The sequence below is a fragment of the Notolepis coatsorum genome, assembly GCF_963971535.1.
Source record: "Notolepis coatsorum genome assembly, chromosome: 10".
In the NCBI taxonomy this organism is placed as follows: Eukaryota; Metazoa; Chordata; class Actinopteri; order Aulopiformes; family Paralepididae; genus Notolepis; species Notolepis coatsorum.
In genome coordinates this window covers 131,695,851-131,715,600 of record NC_140174.1, presented here as the reverse complement: position 1 = coordinate 131,715,600, position 19,750 = coordinate 131,695,851, and the positions used below count along the sequence as shown (strand labels likewise).

General features: G+C 42.6%; 1 protein-coding gene across 1 annotated transcript in view; it reads right to left on the bottom strand.

Annotated features, from left to right (window-relative positions):
• The window catches only part of limk2 (LIM domain kinase 2), a 103,090-nt gene that overhangs the window by 12,879 nt on the left and 70,461 nt on the right, over positions 1–19,750 (bottom strand). The window contains exons 4-11 of the mRNA XM_084323983.1: positions 14,446–14,555; positions 13,132–13,323; positions 12,221–12,326; positions 10,910–11,124; positions 9,065–9,251; positions 7,507–7,593; positions 6,080–6,211; positions 3,708–3,764 (exon numbers count right to left, since the gene is read on the bottom strand). Coding sequence (XP_084180109.1) covers positions 3,708–3,764; positions 6,080–6,211; positions 7,507–7,593; positions 9,065–9,251; positions 10,910–11,124; positions 12,221–12,326; positions 13,132–13,323; positions 14,446–14,555 — 1,086 coding nt within the window. The remainder of the gene's footprint in view (positions 1–3,707; positions 3,765–6,079; positions 6,212–7,506; positions 7,594–9,064; positions 9,252–10,909; positions 11,125–12,220; positions 12,327–13,131; positions 13,324–14,445; positions 14,556–19,750) is intronic.

Here is a 19,750-nt window from a genome sequence, read left to right as displayed (position 1 = left end):
CTGTGGTTAGTGCAGTATGTATACTATATACTATAGACACTGTGGTTAGTGCAGTATGTATACTATAGACACTGTGGTTAGTGCAGTATGTATACTATATACTATAGACACTGTGGTTAGTACAGTATGTATACTATATACTATAGACACTGTGGTTAGTACAGTATGTATACTATATACTATAGACACTGTGGTTAGTACAGTATGTATACTATATACTATAGACACTGTGGTTAGTACAGTATGTATACTATATACTATAGACACTGTGGTTAGTACAGTATGTATACTATATACTATAGACACTGTGGTTAGTACAGTATGTATACTATATACTATAGACACTGTGGTTAGTACAGTATGTATACTATAGACACTGTGGTTAGTACGGTATGTATACTATATACTATAGACACTGTGGTTAGTACAGTATGTATACTATATACTATAGACACTGTGGTTAGTACGGTATGTATACTATATACTATAGACACTGTGGTTAGTACAGTATGTATACTATATACTATAGACACTGTGGTTAGTACAGTATGTATACTATATACTATAGACACTGTGGTTAGTGCAGTATGTATACTATAGACACTGTGGTTAGTGCAGTATGTATACTATAGACACTGTGGTTAGTGCAGTATGTATACTATAGACACTGTGGTTAGTGCAGTATGTATACGATATACTATAGACACTGTGGTTAGTACAGTATGTATACTATATACTATAGACACTGTGGTTAGTGCAGTATGTATACTATAGACACTGTGGTTAGTGCAGTATGTATACTATAGACACTGTGGTTAGTACGGTATGTATACTATAGACACTGTGGTTAGTACAGTATGTATACTATATACTATAGACACTGTGGTTAGTACGGTATGTATACTATAGACACTGTGGTTAGTACGGTATGTATACTATATACTATAGACACTGTGGTTAGTGCAGTATGTATACTATATACTATAGACACTGTGGTTAGTGCAGTATGTATACTATAGACACTGTGGTTAGTACAGTATGTATACTATATACTATAGACACTGTGGTTAGTACGGTATGTATACTATATACTATAGACACTGTGGTTAGTGCAGTATGTATACTATATACTATAGACACTGTGGTTAGTACGGTATGTATACTATATACTATAGACACTGTGGTTAGTGCAGTATGTATACTATAGACACTGTGGTTAGTACGGTATGTATACTATAGACACTGTGGTTAGTACGGTATGTATACTATAGACACTGTGGTTAGTGCAGTATGTATACTATAGACACTGTGGTTAGTGCAGTATGTATACTATATACTATAGACACTGTGGTTAGTGCAGTATGTATACTATAGACACTGTGGTTAGTGCAGTATGTATACTATAGACACTGTGGTTAGTGCAGTATGTATACTATAGACACTGTGGTTAGTACAGTATGTATACTATAGACACTGTGGTTAGTACGGTATGTATACTATAGACACTGTGGTTAGTACGGTATGTATACTATAGACACTGTGGTTAGTACGGTATGTATACTATAGACACTGTGGTTAGTACGGTATGTATACTATAGACACTGTGGTTAGTACGGTATGTATACTATATACTATAGACACTGTGGTTAGTGCAGTATGTATACTATAGACACTGTGGTTAGTGCAGTATGTATACTATATACTATAGACACTGTGGTTAGTACAGTATGTATACTATATACTATAGACACTGTGGTTAGTACAGTATGTATACTATATACTATAGACACTGTGGTTAGTGCAGTATGTATACTATATACTATAGACACTGTGGTTAGTACGGTATGTATACTATATACTATAGACACTGTGGTTAGTACAGTATGTATACTATATACTATAGACACTGTGGTTAGTGCAGTATGTATACTATATACTATAGACACTGTGGTTAGTGCAGTATGTATACTATAGACACTGTGGTTAGTGCAGTATGTATACTATAGACACTGTGGTTAGTGCAGTATGTATACTATAGACACTGTGGTTAGTACGGTATGTATACTATAGACACTGTGGTTAGTACAGTATGTATACTATAGACACTGTGGTTAGTACAGTATGTATACTATAGACACTGTGGTTAGTACGGTATGTATACTATAGACACTGTGGTTAGTACAGTATGTATACTATAGACACTGTGGTTAGTACAGTATGTATACTATAGACACTGTGGTTAGTGCAGTATGTATACTATAGACACTGTGGTTAGTGCAGTATGTATACTATATACACTGTGGTTAGTGCAGTATGTATACTATATACTATAGACACTGTGGTTAGTGCAGTATGTATACTATAGACACTGTGGTTAGTACAGTATGTATACTATATACTATAGACACTGTGGTTAGTGCAGTATGTATACTATATACTATAGACACTGTGGTTAGTGCAGTATGTATACTATATACTATAGACACTGTGGTTAGTGCAGTATGTATACTATATACTATAGACACTGTGGTTAGTGCAGTATGTATACTATATACACTGTGGTTAGTGCAGTATGTATACTATATACTATAGACACTGTGGTTAGTGCAGTATGTATACTATAGACACTGTGGTTAGTGCAGTATGTATACTATAGACACTGTGGTTAGTGCAGTATGTATACTATATACTATAGACACTGTGGTTAGTGCAGTATGTATACTATAGACACTGTGGTTAGTGCAGTATGTATACTATAGACACTGTGGTTAGTGCAGTATGTATACTATAGACACTGTGGTTAGTGCAGTATGTATACTATATACTATAGACACTGTGGTTAGTGCAGTATGTATACTATAGACACTGTGGTTAGTGCAGTATGTATACTATAGACACTGTGGTTAGTGCAGTATGTATACTATATACTATAGACACTGTGGTTAGTACAGTATGTATACTATATACTATAGACACTGTGGTTAGTGCAGTATGTATACTATAGACACTGTGGTTAGTACGGTATGTATACTATAGACACTGTGGTTAGTACGGTATGTATACTATAGACACTGTGGTTAGTACGGTATGTATACTATAGACACTGTGGTTAGTACGGTATGTATACTATAGACACTGTGGTTAGTACGGTATGTATACTATAGACACTGTGGTTAGTGCAGTATGTATACTATAGACACTGTGGTTAGTACGGTATGTATACTATAGACACTGTGGTTAGTGCAGTATGTATACTATAGACACTGTGGTTAGTACGGTATGTATACTATATACTATAGACACTGTGGTTAGTGCAGTATGTATACTATAGACACTGTGGTTAGTACGGTATGTATACTATAGACACTGTGGTTAGTACGGTATGTATACTATAGACACTGTGGTTAGTACGGTATGTATACTATAGACACTGTGGTTAGTACAGTATGTATACTATAGACACAGAGTACAGAGATGTTTCACAGGTTACAGGGGATACAGGGGCTCGTCTCCACACACAAACTGAAAAGAAGCGCTGCGCCTTTAAATTGGATTGGATTGGAAATACATCGTATACGGCTTCTGTACATAGTGTGGCAGCTGGAAAACTGCAGCTAAAATGTACACCGACAGTAATGTCTTTTCACCAGCGCTAATGTCTTTTTACCGGCGCTAATGTCTTTGCTAGCAGGGGTCAGCCAACTCACCATTCCAGAAGCGATGCTCTTTGCAAAGCTGACTCGCTGTTCCCATGGAAACGGGTCCTGCAGGGTGAAAACAAGCAACAACAAATGAATAGTAGCCCCCCGTGTGGACATTGCGGTTAACTAACACACCATCATCTGAACAGAATGCCTCATTACATCAAGTCAAACGCTCGTCGACCATCTCTGCTAGAAATGCACTGTACAAACGAAAGCCCATGTACTTAGATGACCACTGACGGAAGCCCTATTGACCTCAAACCCCGCCCTCTTTTCTTGATCCTCCAATCACAATTGTTGCTTCCCTCGTGACGACTACAGCAGCTGACAGTGCACATTTTGGTCATTGTCAAGTTCGACAGGAATTAAATTTCATATAATATAAGATAACACCTTCTTTTCTTAAGGATAACTCCACTTTTTTTTTAAATTAGCTTATTTAACATCTTCCCTGGAGTTAGACAAGAAGATGCATACCTTTTTTGTCTCTGTGCGTGCATTTTAGCTTTGGGAATAGACGCTCCGTTAGCATAGCTTAGCTTCATCACTGGAAGTGGGGGAGGACAGTAGCCTTACAGTGCCTTACAGTGTATTGCAAGGTCTGACATTGACCAAACTTGATATGCATGACCTTGGTGGGCTCTAGGTCAACTCCTGAAAAGGGGGTCAATGTCAGACTTTGCAATCAAAAGTTAGGGGGCTAATAACCCTTGCCATAATTTCAGTGCGCCCCTAACTTTTGATTGCAAGGTCTGACATTGACCCCCTTTTCAGGAGTTGACCTAGAGCCCACCAAGGTCATGCATATCAAGTTTGGTCAATGTCAGACCTTGCAATACACTGTAAGGCACTGTAAGGCTACTGTCCTCCCCCACTTCCAGTGATGAAGCTAAGCTATGCTAACGGAGCGTCTATTCCCAAAGCTAAAATGCACGCACAGAGACAAAAAAGGTATGCATCTTCTTGTCTAACTCCAGGGAAGATGTTAAATAAGCTAATTTAAAAAAAAAGTGGAGTTATCCTTTAAGACAAATCCCAACATTTCAACAGGCCGGTCAGGTGTCATTATTATATGAAGTGAAACAAACCTTAAAAAAAGACTAATTGCACCTGTACCTTCCCAGCATGTCTAGAAGAAGAAGACACGGTAAAGATTTTTACGTTCAAAATGGTATCTTAATTAATTTTGGAATTTATTAAATAGATTAAAATGCACTTGCTGATGAAAGTAAATGGGGGTAAAACCTCTCTCCCTCTTTTCATCACTGTGGCTGGACTGCTGTCCAGAAATAGTCCACCGTGAAATGTGGAGTAAATAACCCTTGAAACAGTCTACTGTAAAAGGTGGGGGAAATAAAGCCCACTGTAGGAAGTGAGGAAAACGAGCGCTGAATGTTTAACCCTTTCACTACAGAAGGTTAACCTTTCACTATGTCCATGACAGTAAACCCTTTTTTATCCACTTTTTCTCCTTATTTTTCTATTTTTCTCCCATCCCAATTTCATATAGCCAATTCTCCCCTCCCCTGTCTTGAACGTTGCTAGACTAGCATTGGTGAAGAAGGTTTATTTTGTTTCTGGTATTTTATTTAATTTGATTTGACTTCACATTATAGCATATTATATTATAATGCTCTTCCTAAGGTCAAAGTTGACTTGCAATTCCAGGCACACCTGCATTGATGTCACTTCCTGCCCACCTTGTACATAGCCACCATCTTTACAAGCTAACATTGCTAGCCATTAACACTGACGAAGGAACACCTGTTCCAAAACATGTTTGTATTCGGCTGCGATTAAAACTTGTTGAAACCTGAGAGTGCTGGTCCGGCTTCCTGCTTTCTTCTACAGGACCCTGATGTAAACCAGACGAAAGTCCTTCTCTGGTCTGCATCCACCTAACAATTGTGTGTATTGAGCCGTACTGTATTGTACCCATTCTACAATCTGTTAATACAATTTTCAATCAATCAATCAATCAATCAATCAATCACTACCACACTAGTTAACCGTCTGTAGTGTGGCAGTGAAAGGGTTAACCTTCTGTAGTGTGGCAGTGAAAGGGTTGACCCGTTGTCGCGTGGCAGTGAAAGGGTTAACCTTCCGTATCGTTGCAGTGAAAAAGGGTTAACCTGGGAACACTTGCTCCATCTAACTCCCACTCGTCTGCCTCTCTGCCAGTAGTTCACATGCCACAGCCGGCCCACTGCAGAACCCAGAGCTCTGTATCCGAGCAGAGGTCACTCCGGGGCAGCCGCCTCCCACACGGCTCGCTCGGGAGACAAGAGCGCATTATTCTGAGAGAGACGCCAACGTTTCCGTGGCTGCCGTGAGGTGGGTGGGAGGGGGGAGGGGGGAGCGGGGAGTCAACGCACTGTGTCTCTGATGAAGTCCTTCAGCGTGCCTCCCTCGATGAACTCCGTGATCAGGTTCAGCCTCTTGTCCTTGTAGAGCACGCCGATGAACTTCAGGACATGGGGGTGTTCCAGGCTACGCATGACTTTGACCTGAGGAGTGGGTGAGAGGGAGAGAGGGAGAAAAAAAGAGAAAGACAGAGTGAGAGAAAGAATCATAGATAAGATCATTAAGATCAAGATATTCCTTTATTGATCCCCTTGGGAAAATTTGGGCATCATAGCAGCATGGGGGAAGGGGTGTACAGGTATGGGCATGGTATAATTGTAGAAATACATAAATATATGCAATAGAATTAGATCTGAATATAAAAATATGAGAAAGTAAATGGTGTAAACAAAGGTGCAGACCTCAGACCTGTCTGTATGCCCTATCGGTTATATTATACGTTACAATAAATATAGGCAATAAACAATTTATACACAGGTTCAGTAAACATGGTACCACTGTGACTAGCATGATATACGTCATACGTCATCTGTGCAGGTTTTGGTGGTTAAGAGTCAGACACACAAAGAAAGAAAGAATGATTCAAGCAAATCCCGTCTGTAATCAATTTTCCCGTTTAAAATCGTATCTCTGCATATAAATCACTAGTTTTTCCCTACAAGTACCGAACCAAACCTTTCAAAAATAATAACCGCACAGACAAAGCAATCCATCTACGAGGCGAATCTGGACACACGTCTGGCTAACGGCCCGGTTGTGTGGTCGTCATAAATCACAGCTCGGCAACGACCCCGAGACGACTCCGATTGGCTCTGCGGGGAAGCCTCGGTGGCAATACTTAAACCTTTCACTGCCACACTACAGAACATTCTGTAGTGTGGCAGCGAAAGGGTTAACCGGCTGTCGTGTGGCAGTGAAAGGGTTAACCTTCTGTGTATTGTCGCTAGGGCTGTACCGAATGTCATTTTTTAACATTCGAAGCTTCGATTGAAGTATGATTAAATCTTTTTCTTTTATTAAATAAACTTTCTTTAATTAATATAACTCATCAGTTTTGTCAACATAAATAATCCAATAAGGGCACGGTTGGTATGAAAGTAATGGTGACGTCTTATAGTATAATATTATAATATTAGTGTAGCCTAATCTTTAACTGCAACTGTGAAGAAAACCCCCATTTGTTTAAACAGATTAAACTAAATAAAAAATTCGAATGTTGATTTAGAATTCGAATGTCAACATTATGATTGAAGCTTCGAAGCATTCGGTACAGCCCTAATTGTCGCAGTGAAAGCGTTAACCGTTTGGCAGTGAAAGGGTTAAAACAACAGCAGCACTGGATCTAGGATCAGCGCTTAGGTCACATGACTGCCACCTACACCTCACTTTGACTCATGAGCCAATCTGGTCTGGGATCAGCGCTCCCCACGTTACTGACCTCCTTCAGGAAGGTCTTCTGGGTCTCCTCGTCGCAGCGGAGTAGCTCCTTCATCACCATCACCTCCCCCGTGGCTTTGTGCGTCACCTGTCAGAGCGGCGTAAATCAAACTAGATGTTAATACTGCGCCGGTAGCACTTGTTCACCAGCCAAGCGTGTGATTTGGAGTCCTTAGCGTTTTAAGTGTCGGCTGATCCAGAGTTCCCGGGCCCGATCCGTTACGTTTACTTAACAGTACAGACTTGGGGACCATTAGTTTGTAGTCACTGGACAAAAACATGATTTGAGAGATATATATATATTGCATTTCCCTCCATTAGGAAAGATCTAACGCGTGAAGAATGCAGAAAACCAAGCAACTTACACACGGGTCAATAAAAGGGTAATTCATATCAAATTAGGTCTTACACACAGGATAGTTCAAAATAAGGGTCCTAAATATTTGTCCAATTACTTCAATCGCTTCCGTGACAATCATACATATAGAAGGAGCAGTACAGATTTTATACTTCCTAAATTCAACACAGTAATGGGCACAAAGACTTTTTTATATTCTGCGGCATTGGAGTGGAACAAGCTTCCAGTGGCCCTGAAAAGCATAGAAGAGGGGGGAAGCTTTAGACGTGCCACAAAGAAATGGCTAGCCAGTGTAATGTAGAGTAGCCACGTCTAGGAAGGAGAGGGTAGGGCGTATCCGTCTATAGTCTCTTGTTAGTATGTGTAGGAGTTTAATACAGGTTCATGTTTTATGGGGATGTTCTATGTTTTATTATGATGCTCTATGTTGATGTCTGTCCATGTCCAAAATCAGGGACGATGATGGAAATACGGTAAGTGCTTGCACTTTCTCATGTTTTAATCCCTTGGATGCGGTCTTTTACTCCACAATAAAAACTCAATCAATCAATCAATCAATCAATGGCTCTGGGTATTTTAATACCGGGGGAAACTTTCTGATGCTGTTCCCTATTTTAGCCTCATTATTGGCCCGATATCTGATTACAGTGTTTACTAAAACAAATAATGTGTTGTAATACAGCCAAGCGTAGATCTGCGTGACGGATGTGACTGGAGCGGTGGAATAGAAACATGATGTAAATGAAGAGCAGAAAGCGGAAGGGTTGACGGTAGATGTTCCCCGTGTTAACACTTATTTTAGTCGAACCTCCTTCCTATTCGCTGCTCCCAGCAGTTGGAACGAGATGCAAAAGTCAAAAGAACAAATTGCCCCCCCCCCCACTGCTTTTAAGGACTCTCAAAGTTGTTTACACACACCTGCAACGGTCACCCAGCCCTTTACTGTGATTTGTCTGTTCTGCTTCATGTATTACATAGCTTGTCATTTAATTTGGTTGTTTGTTTCATGTGTGTTTCGATTATTTCCCTTACCTCTGTGGTGTATGTATTGTCCGTCTCTTTTCTATTTAATCTCATTGTTTTATTGCTCCCCTTCGAGACGCCCCTTTGTCCTCTCGCCAGGCCGTCTTTGTAAATAAGAATTTGTTCTTAATTGACCTGCCTGGCTAAATAAAGTACAAAATAGAGAAGAGTGACTGACCTTGATGGCCTGTCCGAAGAAGCCCTTTCCCAGCACCTCCCCGTGGATGAGGTCACAGGGCCGGAAGATGCGGTGCGAGCAGCTGCTGGAGGAGCGCAGGGACTCGGAGCGCCCGATGTCACGCGTGAGAAACGGGTGCTCTTTGGGAGAAGTGGGCCCGGGGGATTTACATATGCTGTTACTGCGCCTGAGAGAGAGAGAGAGAGAGAGAGAGAGAGAGAGAGAGAGAGAGAGAGTGAGAGAGAGAGAGAGAGAGAGAGAGAGAGAGAGAGAGTGAGAGAGTGAGAGAGAGAGAGAGAGAGAGAGAGAGAGAGAGAGAGAGAGAGAGAGAGAGAGGGAGAGAGAGAGAGAGAGAGAGAGAGAGAGAGAGAGAGAGAGAGAGAGAGAGAGAGAGAGAGAGAGAGAGAGAGAGAGAGAGAGAGAGAGAGAGAGAGAGAGAGAGAGAGAGAGAGAGAGAGGGAGAGGGAGAGGGAGAGGGAGAGGGAGAGGGAGAGGGAGAGGGAGAGGGAGAGGGAGAGGGAGAGAGAGAGAGAGAGAGAGAGGGAGAGGGAGAGGGAGAGGGAGAGAGAGAGAGAGAGAGTGAGAGAGAGAGAGAGAGAGTGAGAGTGAGAGTGAGAGTGAGAGAGAGAGAGAGTGAGAGTGAGAGTGAGTGAGTGAGTGAGTGAGTGAGTGAGTGAGTGAGTGAGTGAGTGAGTGAGTGAGTGAGAGAGAGAGAGAGAGAGAGAGAGAGAGAGAGAGAGAGAGAGAGAGAGAGAGAGAGAGAGAGAGAGAGAGAGAGAGAGAGAGTGAGTGAGTGAGTGAGTGAGTGAGTGAGTGAGTGAGTGAGTGAGTGAGTGAGTGAGTGAGAGAGAGGACGGTTAGCTGAGGCCTCAACGAATACAGAACATGTCTACAATCAGGTCCAACTACGGCATGTTCAGTAACACCACTGTTAGTAGTGTTCACAGCCATAAAGCAGTAGGCTTCAGGAAAAACTATTTTAGAGAAACTATAAGACCACCATACAGAAAAAAGTTATAAGATATCTTTTAAATGAATGAATGAAGTGGCGGCTAGGTGGTGTAGTGGGCAAGGCACTCGCCACCAGTGTGGAGACGCTAGGATTCGCGTGTTCGAATCCAGCTCTCCACATTGTTTTCAGTTTGGCTGGTCGTCCGCAGTAATACACATTGGCCGTATTACGGGGAGGGAAAACTGAAGGGTGGGGATCGAACGTTGTGAACAAGCGACTCCTACAGGTCGGTTGGTGCGCCTGCGCAGTAGAATCAGGAAGTGTCGGGGGCAGCGTGAGCCTCCCACGCGTTACTCCTCGCCACTGAGAGATCGAGCTGCGCAGGTGAAAAGATGCGACTGCTGTTACCTCAAGTACCGGAGGGGACTTGTGCTATGTATGACTTAGTCCACATTGCAGCCGGCTTGTGGGAGGCAAGAAACAGCGTTCGTGACAGGGGAGGGTTGAATTGGATGATACGAAATTGGGATGGGAGAAAATATAGAAAAATGGGAGAAAAAGTGGATAAAAAAAAAAAAAATGAATGAATGAAGTTTATTTTTTCGGTATTGTTTACAGACACACCCGTGTGGACTTGCAAAGAAATAAAATAAAAAAATGTAAATCACAAATGTACATATTCAAGGCAAGCTCTCACACAAAATCCAAAATCACCGACCGAAAAAAGGAATAGGCTGAAGCACATGCTTATTTTTGTCTATCCTTTACAAATTCTTAAAAACGAAATATATTTTAATAATATTTAATATATTTATATTTATTATATTTTAATAATAATAATATTTAAATGAGCTATACGGTTCCTCGGTGGCTCAGCTAAGAGCCCAACGCACCTCAGAGATCTCCTCTTCAGGGTGCAGTCGTCGGCCACGTCCGTCCTCTCCAGGACCGTGTCGGGCGGCGAGGACAGGCGCATGCGGGAGGTGGCGGGGCCGCCCAGCTGGCTCGGCGAGGAGCCCAGGCGGAGTCTGTCCAGCCGCTGCCGGACCGGGTCGTACTCGATGAGCAGCTGGAGCGTGTGACTGGTGCGATGGATGAGGTTGTCCACCTGGAAAAACGGACCAAATCGGAGCGAAGGAGTCTGTTGTTAGGCGTCAACTAGGCTGGTAAAGATATGCCTCCTAAAATGTCTAAACGGAAGTACAGGAAGTACAGGCTACAGGCTTTCCGGTTTCGACAAAACAATTATAGAAACGTGTGAAGTGCACAATATTTCCTCGTTTTAAGCCACTGCAACGGCTTTGCCTGAAGAATTGACTACATGACCGGGACGTTCTAGCTCGTTTGCCGACAGGATTCGGGAAAAGTTTGGTCCGTTCTCAGGCAGCTTCCAGGGGAAGTACATACACCGGAAATTCTACCCCATAGACACTTTCGGCCGTAGTTCTTCACCAGGCTTTATCTCACGGAGGAGATAAAACTGGGAACGAGGTTAGGCGTCAACTGTCAAAAGTTAAGACGAACGGCTAATGTGTATAACGACGGAGTGGTGTCGGCGTAAGGCCCTGATAAGAGGAAGGACACGGTGACGGAATAAAGGTTACGGCGGGGGCGGCGCTCCAAAAACGGTGTGACTTTTATGATCCAAAGATAGGGTTAGCTGTCAAACAGAGTTGTTCAAGATGACCGGAGTGCAGCTATGTTTTTAATTGGAATTAAACACAGGAATGCAGAGCTTGGGGAAAAGAGGATTGGTGGGAACTAAACGTAGTAGTGAACGAGAGCAGGATTGGAATGTGAAGGTGCTCGGGTGAGACCACTACTACTGGAGTCATTCCAGATACCATCCTCTGGAGTCATTCCAGATACCATCCTCTCCCAGCTAAACTATGTGTTGAAGATAAGAGGAATGAGTGGAATGTCAAGATCTCATGTGCAGTTGTTATAATAATCAACACACGGCCTCATGTATACTATATCTATGGAAGGGCCACGCTTGTTGAAACATAACTGGCTTTGTACATTTTCGTTTGCAAGTGAAGTTATTACCTTGATACTAGTAGGCTTGATTAGAATTATTTTAAGATCACTGAGTGAGCAAAGTATTCAGCAGCTCCTCAGCACGGTATCATAGTTTAAAGGAACACGCTGACATTTTGGGAAATTTGCTTACCGTCGGTTCCTTTAATGTGGTGTAAACTCACCTCTTCCTCCATCAGCGACGCCACTGGAAGACCATTGATCTCCAGGATCCTGTCACCGACGTGGATGGCGTTCCTGACTTCTGGACTGATATGCATTCCCCGAACCCTGGCGGAAACACAACGGCAATAGAAAATGGTCATTAAAAGGAGCCGCCATGCTGTGTCAAAGAGCTGGGTTCTGTCCACCAGCAGAACTAGCCAACCCAAGTTAACTTACGTTATACTTTATTATCCCCTTGGGGGGGATTCTTCCTCTGCATTTAACCCATCCTAACTACACTCAGTGGGCAGCCGCAGTTCAGCGCCCGGGGGGACCAACTCCAGTTGTAATGCCAGTAGCTTGCTCAAGGGCAAGGGCAGGACAATGTACCCAGCATGCATGTCTCTTTACGGCGTGGGAGGAAACCAGAGTCCCGGGGAGGAAACCCACACAAACACGGCTAACTCCACACAGAGAAACCCCCCCCCCTCAGTTTTAAATAGACAATAATAAAAAGAGTAAGATAAAATGGACAGAGTAAAATAGTGCAATAGTGTAGTGCAATAAAATAGTAGAATGGAATAGATTAAAACCTGCCTGTAGCTGCCCCAGCAAACACAGCAGCCGACAGCAGTGTTTATGGCTCTGCACCCTCAACACATTCACACAAGATACAATTACAACATCTACTGTAGGTAAAAGGCAGTCAGTGCTGCCACTTGACACATGCACACATGTACACGCACCGATATACCCCGTCAGACACATGTACACGCACCGATATACCCCGTCAGACACATGTACACGCACCGATATACCCCGTCAGCCAAACCTACAGTGCAATCATCCCTCAGCAGCACGGGGCAGCTACTCATGCGACGCGGGGGCGCCGTTGGGACGAGGATCTCTGGTTGTTAACTGTGGTACTCACTCTTTGACCTGAACGCTGACAGAACCGCTGGGGACGTCGCCCCCCACCATGGAGACGGAGAAGCCCCTCTTGCCGTTGGCGGCGGAGGGCATGGAGACGAGGGTCACCGTGTGGGGCAGGGAGTCGAGGGTGGAGTCGGGCGAACGCTTCTCCAACATGGGTGTGAGGACCACCTGCTTGTAGCACTTTCCGCTGAACGCGAGGAGGAGGAGAAAAGAGAATTACTACGTGTGTGAGAGTGTGTGTGTGTGTGTGTGAGCGCGCATGTTAGTAATTTACCGCTTCGAGGGCGCGGAATAAAGAGGCCCAGCTGTGACATAACAGCAAACACACGGACACTGTCGCCTAATTGAACTTGTGAGTCGATTTAACTTGCAAGTCGCTTTGGATAAAAGCGTCAGCTAAATAACTAAATTACTAAATGTTAATGTAATTGTGGTGTAGATGTCATATTCGTATAATTCTTATATAACAGCCGAAAATAGCATACCGTACATGTAACGTTTACTAAAAAGGCACTGGGGGCGTAACAAACTAAATTGAACACCATTTTATCCTTTGAAGGCCACCCACTGTTCAGTATTTTTTATGCTCTGCGAAGCTCATTCAGTGATAAGTTGTTGACGCCTCAATGCTCTACTGAGAAGGTCCTTTGTTCCTGCTGCGGTTAATTTCTTTCTTTTTCTTTTTACAAACACCGTTAGCACTGTGTTGAGAGGCTCTCCCACTGTGTTGTGTATCCTGTATTGCATCATGTAACCGTTTCTTTTTTGTATATTTGTATTCGCTCTGGTGGCAAACCATGTTTCCCCTCTGGGATTAAGAAATAAACCATACCATACACTTTGTCAGATTTATATACAAATAAAAGATTTTAGGCCACAATTCAAGATTAAATTAAATACATTTTTGATTATTTGTGCTAAAATGTATTCATACTATATTATATATATATAATATATATATATATATACACTCAAATTGTTGAGCCAAACCAAGCTGTATATTTATATATACACACACAGCTTGGTTTGGCTCAGAAAAAAAAACTATTTTAGTATATATATTCAAATATATAACAATTTTAGTTTGAAAGCCGTAAACGATGAAAATGAGCTAATAGCAGTAGCCGTACCAGACCACCAGTTAAACTGAGACCTAACGAAGACAACAAGAATCATCGACACGGTTGTAAAATTCTGATAAAAAAAAAAAAAAAAATTGAATTTAATAACAAACACTGCAAGCATTTACAATTAAATGTCACCAGTGGCGACGTGAGAACAGCGTGTTTCCCGGTCTCTTACCACTTACCAGTACAGCTTGGAGCGCTCCACTAAGGCGTACGTGTCCTGGTCCTCAATCACCACCTTGCAGCTCAGGCACACAAAGCACTCGGGGTGATACTTGTATTCTCCAGCCACCTAGGAGCAGAAACACACCGGTCGGAGGATCGTCATGCTATGGCCACATCCTCCAGAGCAGCAGGGAGTAGTGCAGTCCTGTAGGGCAGCCAGCTGTGATCTTCTGCCGTGCCGCTAGTCAGAGGTGAGCATTGTTATGGGCGTGCCCCCCCCCCCCCCCTCTCTGACACACAGTCTACAACACCTGCTTCACTCTCCAGCCAGTCTGGAATGTGCTATGATGTCACCGCCTCCCTCCTGTTCCGACAGAGCCCTTCCCTTTGCCAATCAGATCACTCCTCGTCTCCCCGGATTTCTCTCCCCTTTGTGTGTAGATTCTCTCCCTCCCTCCCTCTCTCACGAACATGGGCTAAACACTGCCCCTTACTCACCAGCTGATTTCCCTTTCTGCAAATACTCACACACACACACACACACACACACACACACACACACACACACACACACACACACACACACACCCAGTTTCTCACGATCTCTCATGCAAGGTGACACATTGCGTCCGCCCTCCTAAGAGCATCAAAGAACCATCACTGCAGCCCCACTTTCCCACACTTGAGACTGTTCAATTGAAACTTCACTTCTGGATGATGTGACGATGTACTGGCCGCCTGAGTGGCTTCAATGTGGAGATAATCTTTTTTTTTATCCACTTTTTCTCCCATTTTCTATATTTTCTCCCATCCCAATTTCGTATCATCCAATTCAACCCTCCCCTGTCACGAACGCTGTTTCTTGCCTCCCACAAGCCAGCTGCAATGTGGACTAAGTCATACATAGCACAAGTCCCCTCCGGTACTTGAGGTAACAGCAGTCGCATCTTTTCACCTGCGCAGCTCGATCTCTCAGTGTCGAGGAGTAACGCGTGGGAGGCTCACGCTGCCCCCGACACTTCCTGATTCTACTGCGCAGGCGCACCAACCGACCTGTAGGAGTCGCTGTCCACAACGCCCGATCCCCACCCATCAGTTTCCCACCCCCTAATACGGCCAATGTGTATTAGTACGAACGACCAGCTAAACTGAAAGCAATGTGGAGCGCTGGGCTCGAACAGGCAAGCCCAGCGTCTCCGTCATTTGTGGCGAGCGCCTTGCCCACTACGCCACGTAGCCTCCCAATGTGGAGATAATCGAATCCGATTACTGCCACTTGATGGGACGGGGCAAAGGGCAGAAGTCATAGAATTATGGTTAAGAATGATGCCATTTTCAAAAATACTAAAAAAAGATAAATGAAACCAATGAAAACGTTGAAAAAGATTAAGTATTTCAAGCACAATCCTATGCAGAGTGTGACAGACTGCGTTCCACTGTCCAACTAATCGGTGCTACGTTTACTTGTAATAATCTTCCCATAACATATTATTATTAAATAATATTGTTTAGTCTCTTTTATAAATAAGAGCAGAGAAGAGCTGAAAAGAGCTGAATAATTGAATTTCCTGGCGTCTGTGCAGCCTCGATTATTCACCTGATAACTACATCGCTGCATAACTCGTAAATATTCAGATCCATTTCTGGTTATTAGCAATACTCTAGTCTGTATACACCCAATTCAAAGTTATAGCCACGTTTTCTTTCATTACTAGTTTGGTAAAAATGCTCTCTTGGGCAGAGTGTGTGTATTTGAAGCAGTGGTTCTTTAACATGAGGCACTGAGTCAGCCTGCTGCTGGGAAAGGATTGCGTTATTGCTGCAGTATGCTTAGGGTGACGTGAGCCCTACGAGTGTGACCTCCCTGCTTAGGGTGACGTGAGCCATAAGAGTGTGACCTCCCTGCTTAGGGTGACGTGAGCCATAAGAGTGTGACCTCCCTGCTTAGGGTGACGTGAGCCATAAGAGTGTGACCTCCCTGCTTAGGGTGACGTGAGCCATAAGAGTGTGACCTCCCTGCTTAGGGTGACGTGAGCCCTACGAGTGTGACCTCCCTGCTCCACAGGTCTGTCTGACTCCCTGACCCTGGGGCAAGAACATCATCACACAGACCCCAGTCACATCCAGCATCAGGCTTCCACAGCTAGATATGGCTAGACAGACAGTTAGACAGACAGTTAGACACACAGTTAGACACACAGTTAGACACACAGTTAGACACACAGTTAGACACAGCTAGATCATCATCAACCTTTATTTATTCTCGAAAGGACAATTGAGGTCACCCTCATTTTCAATGTCATCGAGACTTTACAGACATTTCAATGCACACATTTCTACAATATAACAGCTTAAACACAGCTAGATACAGCTAGACAGTTACACAGCTAGATACAGCTAGACAGTTACACAGCTAGATACAGCTAGACAGTTACACAGCTAGATACAGCTAGACAGTTACACAGCTAGATACAGCTAGACAGTTACACAGCTAGATACAGCTAGACAGTTACACAGCTAGATACAGCTAGACAGTTACACACCTAGATACAGCTAGACAGTTACACAGCTAGATACAGCTAGACAGTTACACAGCTAGATACAGCTAGACAGTTACACAGCTAGATACAGCTAGACAGTTACACAGCTAGATACAGCTAGACAGTTACACACCTAGATACAGCTAGACAGTTACACAGCTAGATACAGCTAGACAGTTACACAGCTAGATACAGCTAGACAGTTACACACCTAGATACAGCTAGACAGTTACACAGCTAGATACAGCTAGACAGTTACACAGCTAGATACAGCTAGACAGTTACACAGCTAGATACAGCTAGACAGTTACACACCTAGATACAGCTAGACAGTTACACAGCTAGATACAGCTAGACAGTTACACACCTAGATACAGCTAGACAGTTACACAGCTAGATAGTAGATACAGCTAGACAGTTACACAGCTAGATACAGCTAGACAGTTACACAGCTAGATACAGCTAGACAGTTACACAGCTAGATACAGCTAGACAGTTACACAGCTAGATACAGCTAGACAGTTACACACCTAGATACAGCTAGACAGTTACACAGCTAGATAGTAGATACAGCTAGACAGTTACACAGCTAGACAGTTACACAGCTAGATAGTAGATACAGCTAGAAAGTTAAACACAGCTAGACAGTTACACAGCTAGATACAGCTAGACAGTTACACACCTAGATACAGCTAGACAGTTACACAGCTAGACAGTCATGTATAGATTATGGCTAGTTTGAATATAATGATCTGGAACACTGGGGGAATAAATAATCAACACAAACGCAAAAGCGTGCTCACTGATGAAAAAAGAACAGGTGGACGTGGCTCTGCTAAGCGAAACGCACATTTTAGAGAAAGACATAGATACGTTAGCGGACAACACATATAACATTAGTCACTCTTCCTTTGGAATGAGAACTCGGGGAGTAGCCATAGTCGTTAGACGGAAGTTGAATATTGAATTGAAGGGAGTATGGTCTGATGCAGATGGTCGGATAACTATAGCTAAGATTGTACACAAGAACAGGAAAATAGCGTTGGTAGCGGTATACGCCCCAAATTTGTACGAAGTTGGTTTCTTCACTACACTTACCAAAGCAATGTTAGACCTTCCCGATTACTCATTTATAATTGGTGCAGATTTTAATGCCATTTGGAATCCAATCCCTCCTTTTCCAACGAACAAAAAAAATCATCTAATGCATTAAAGGGGAACTATCTTATAAATGGCCTTTTTGAGTGTTTAGCATTGTTGCCTAGCTATGTGAACTTATATTAATATGATGATATGTCTCAAAATTCTCATATTGGCGCATTCTTCCAATTCTCCTCTCACAATATTCACCCTCACTGAACTGAGTCATTTGAAAATGTGCGCGATTTGTGATGTCAGAGAGACACCGCTGCATGATAATGAAGAGGTGCAAGATGAGCTGCACACAGTTCTGCTGCCCAGGCTCAAACAGGCTCGAGATCTTGAGGTAGAAAAATGCTGTTTTTGAGGACTTGATTAGAAATACAAAACAATGAATAAAAAAATATATATATTACAGAGGTGTTCCATAGACTCACAGGAATTGTGTAAAAGTGCCCAAATAGTGAAAGAAATAGTAAAATAGTTCCCCTTTAAAGGATTGGTCGAAGATTACAGGTGTAAATGACTTATGGCGATCACTTAACCCCACGACCCAGAAGTACTCTTGTCGATCTGCGAGACATAACACATTATCCAGAATAGATTATGTTTTTGCATCCCTGAGACTATTTGATAAACATGACGTGGAAATGATACCCAATGCATTATCAGATCACTGTTATTTACTCCTAAAAGGAACATTTGGTATACTATCTTCCCGAGCCCCAAGATGGCGATTTAACTCGATGCTGCTTAATAACAAGGAATTCATTACACAACTCAAAGAAGCTCTTACAGTATTCCTACGGAGGAATGCAAACTCGGTGCAGGACCCCAGAATATTATCGATGTCGGTAAAGGGAATGATCAAGGATTTCACTGATAGCTTTTCCTCCAAAATGCGCAAGAATCGATGCTCAAAACTGGCTGAACTGGAAACACTTTACTCAACGTTATTTAATTCTTTACAATACAACAACTCGATTCAACTGGAAAATCAAGTTAATGTACTAAAAAAAGAGATTAATGCCATATACAGACAACAATCGGAAATACAAATACGTAGCACAAGACAACAACAGTACTCTCAAGGTTCTAAACCAAGTCACCTATTAGCTATGCGATTAAGAGTTAATGCAAAATTTGCAGATATAACTACCATTAGAGCACAACAAGTGCTTGTTACAGACCCTGAAGAAATAAACGCGACATTCAAATAATTCTACTCCAACTTGTATAAATCAGAAACGACCTTCGATCAAAACAAAATGGACACATATCTTAATCAAATTAATCTCCCTAAACTTTCAGAGGATGACGCTAAACAGTTAGAAACACCGATCACACTAGAGGAACTCAAGAAGGCCATATCCGAAATGCAAAGTGGTAAGGCTCCTGGAAGAGACGGTATCCCACCAGAAATGTACCTCTCTTGTTGGGACATAATTGGACCCTTATTAGGGCTGGGCGATATAACGATAACGATAAATATCGCGATATATTGTAATAATCGATATCGAATATCGAAATAAAAAAAAAAATCGATTTTTTTTTTTTTTTTTTTTTTTTATTACCTGCAACAGGGCAGTTTTAAAACCAGAGACAGTGGACAGACTTGTCTTTCTTGCCTGCAACTTAAAGT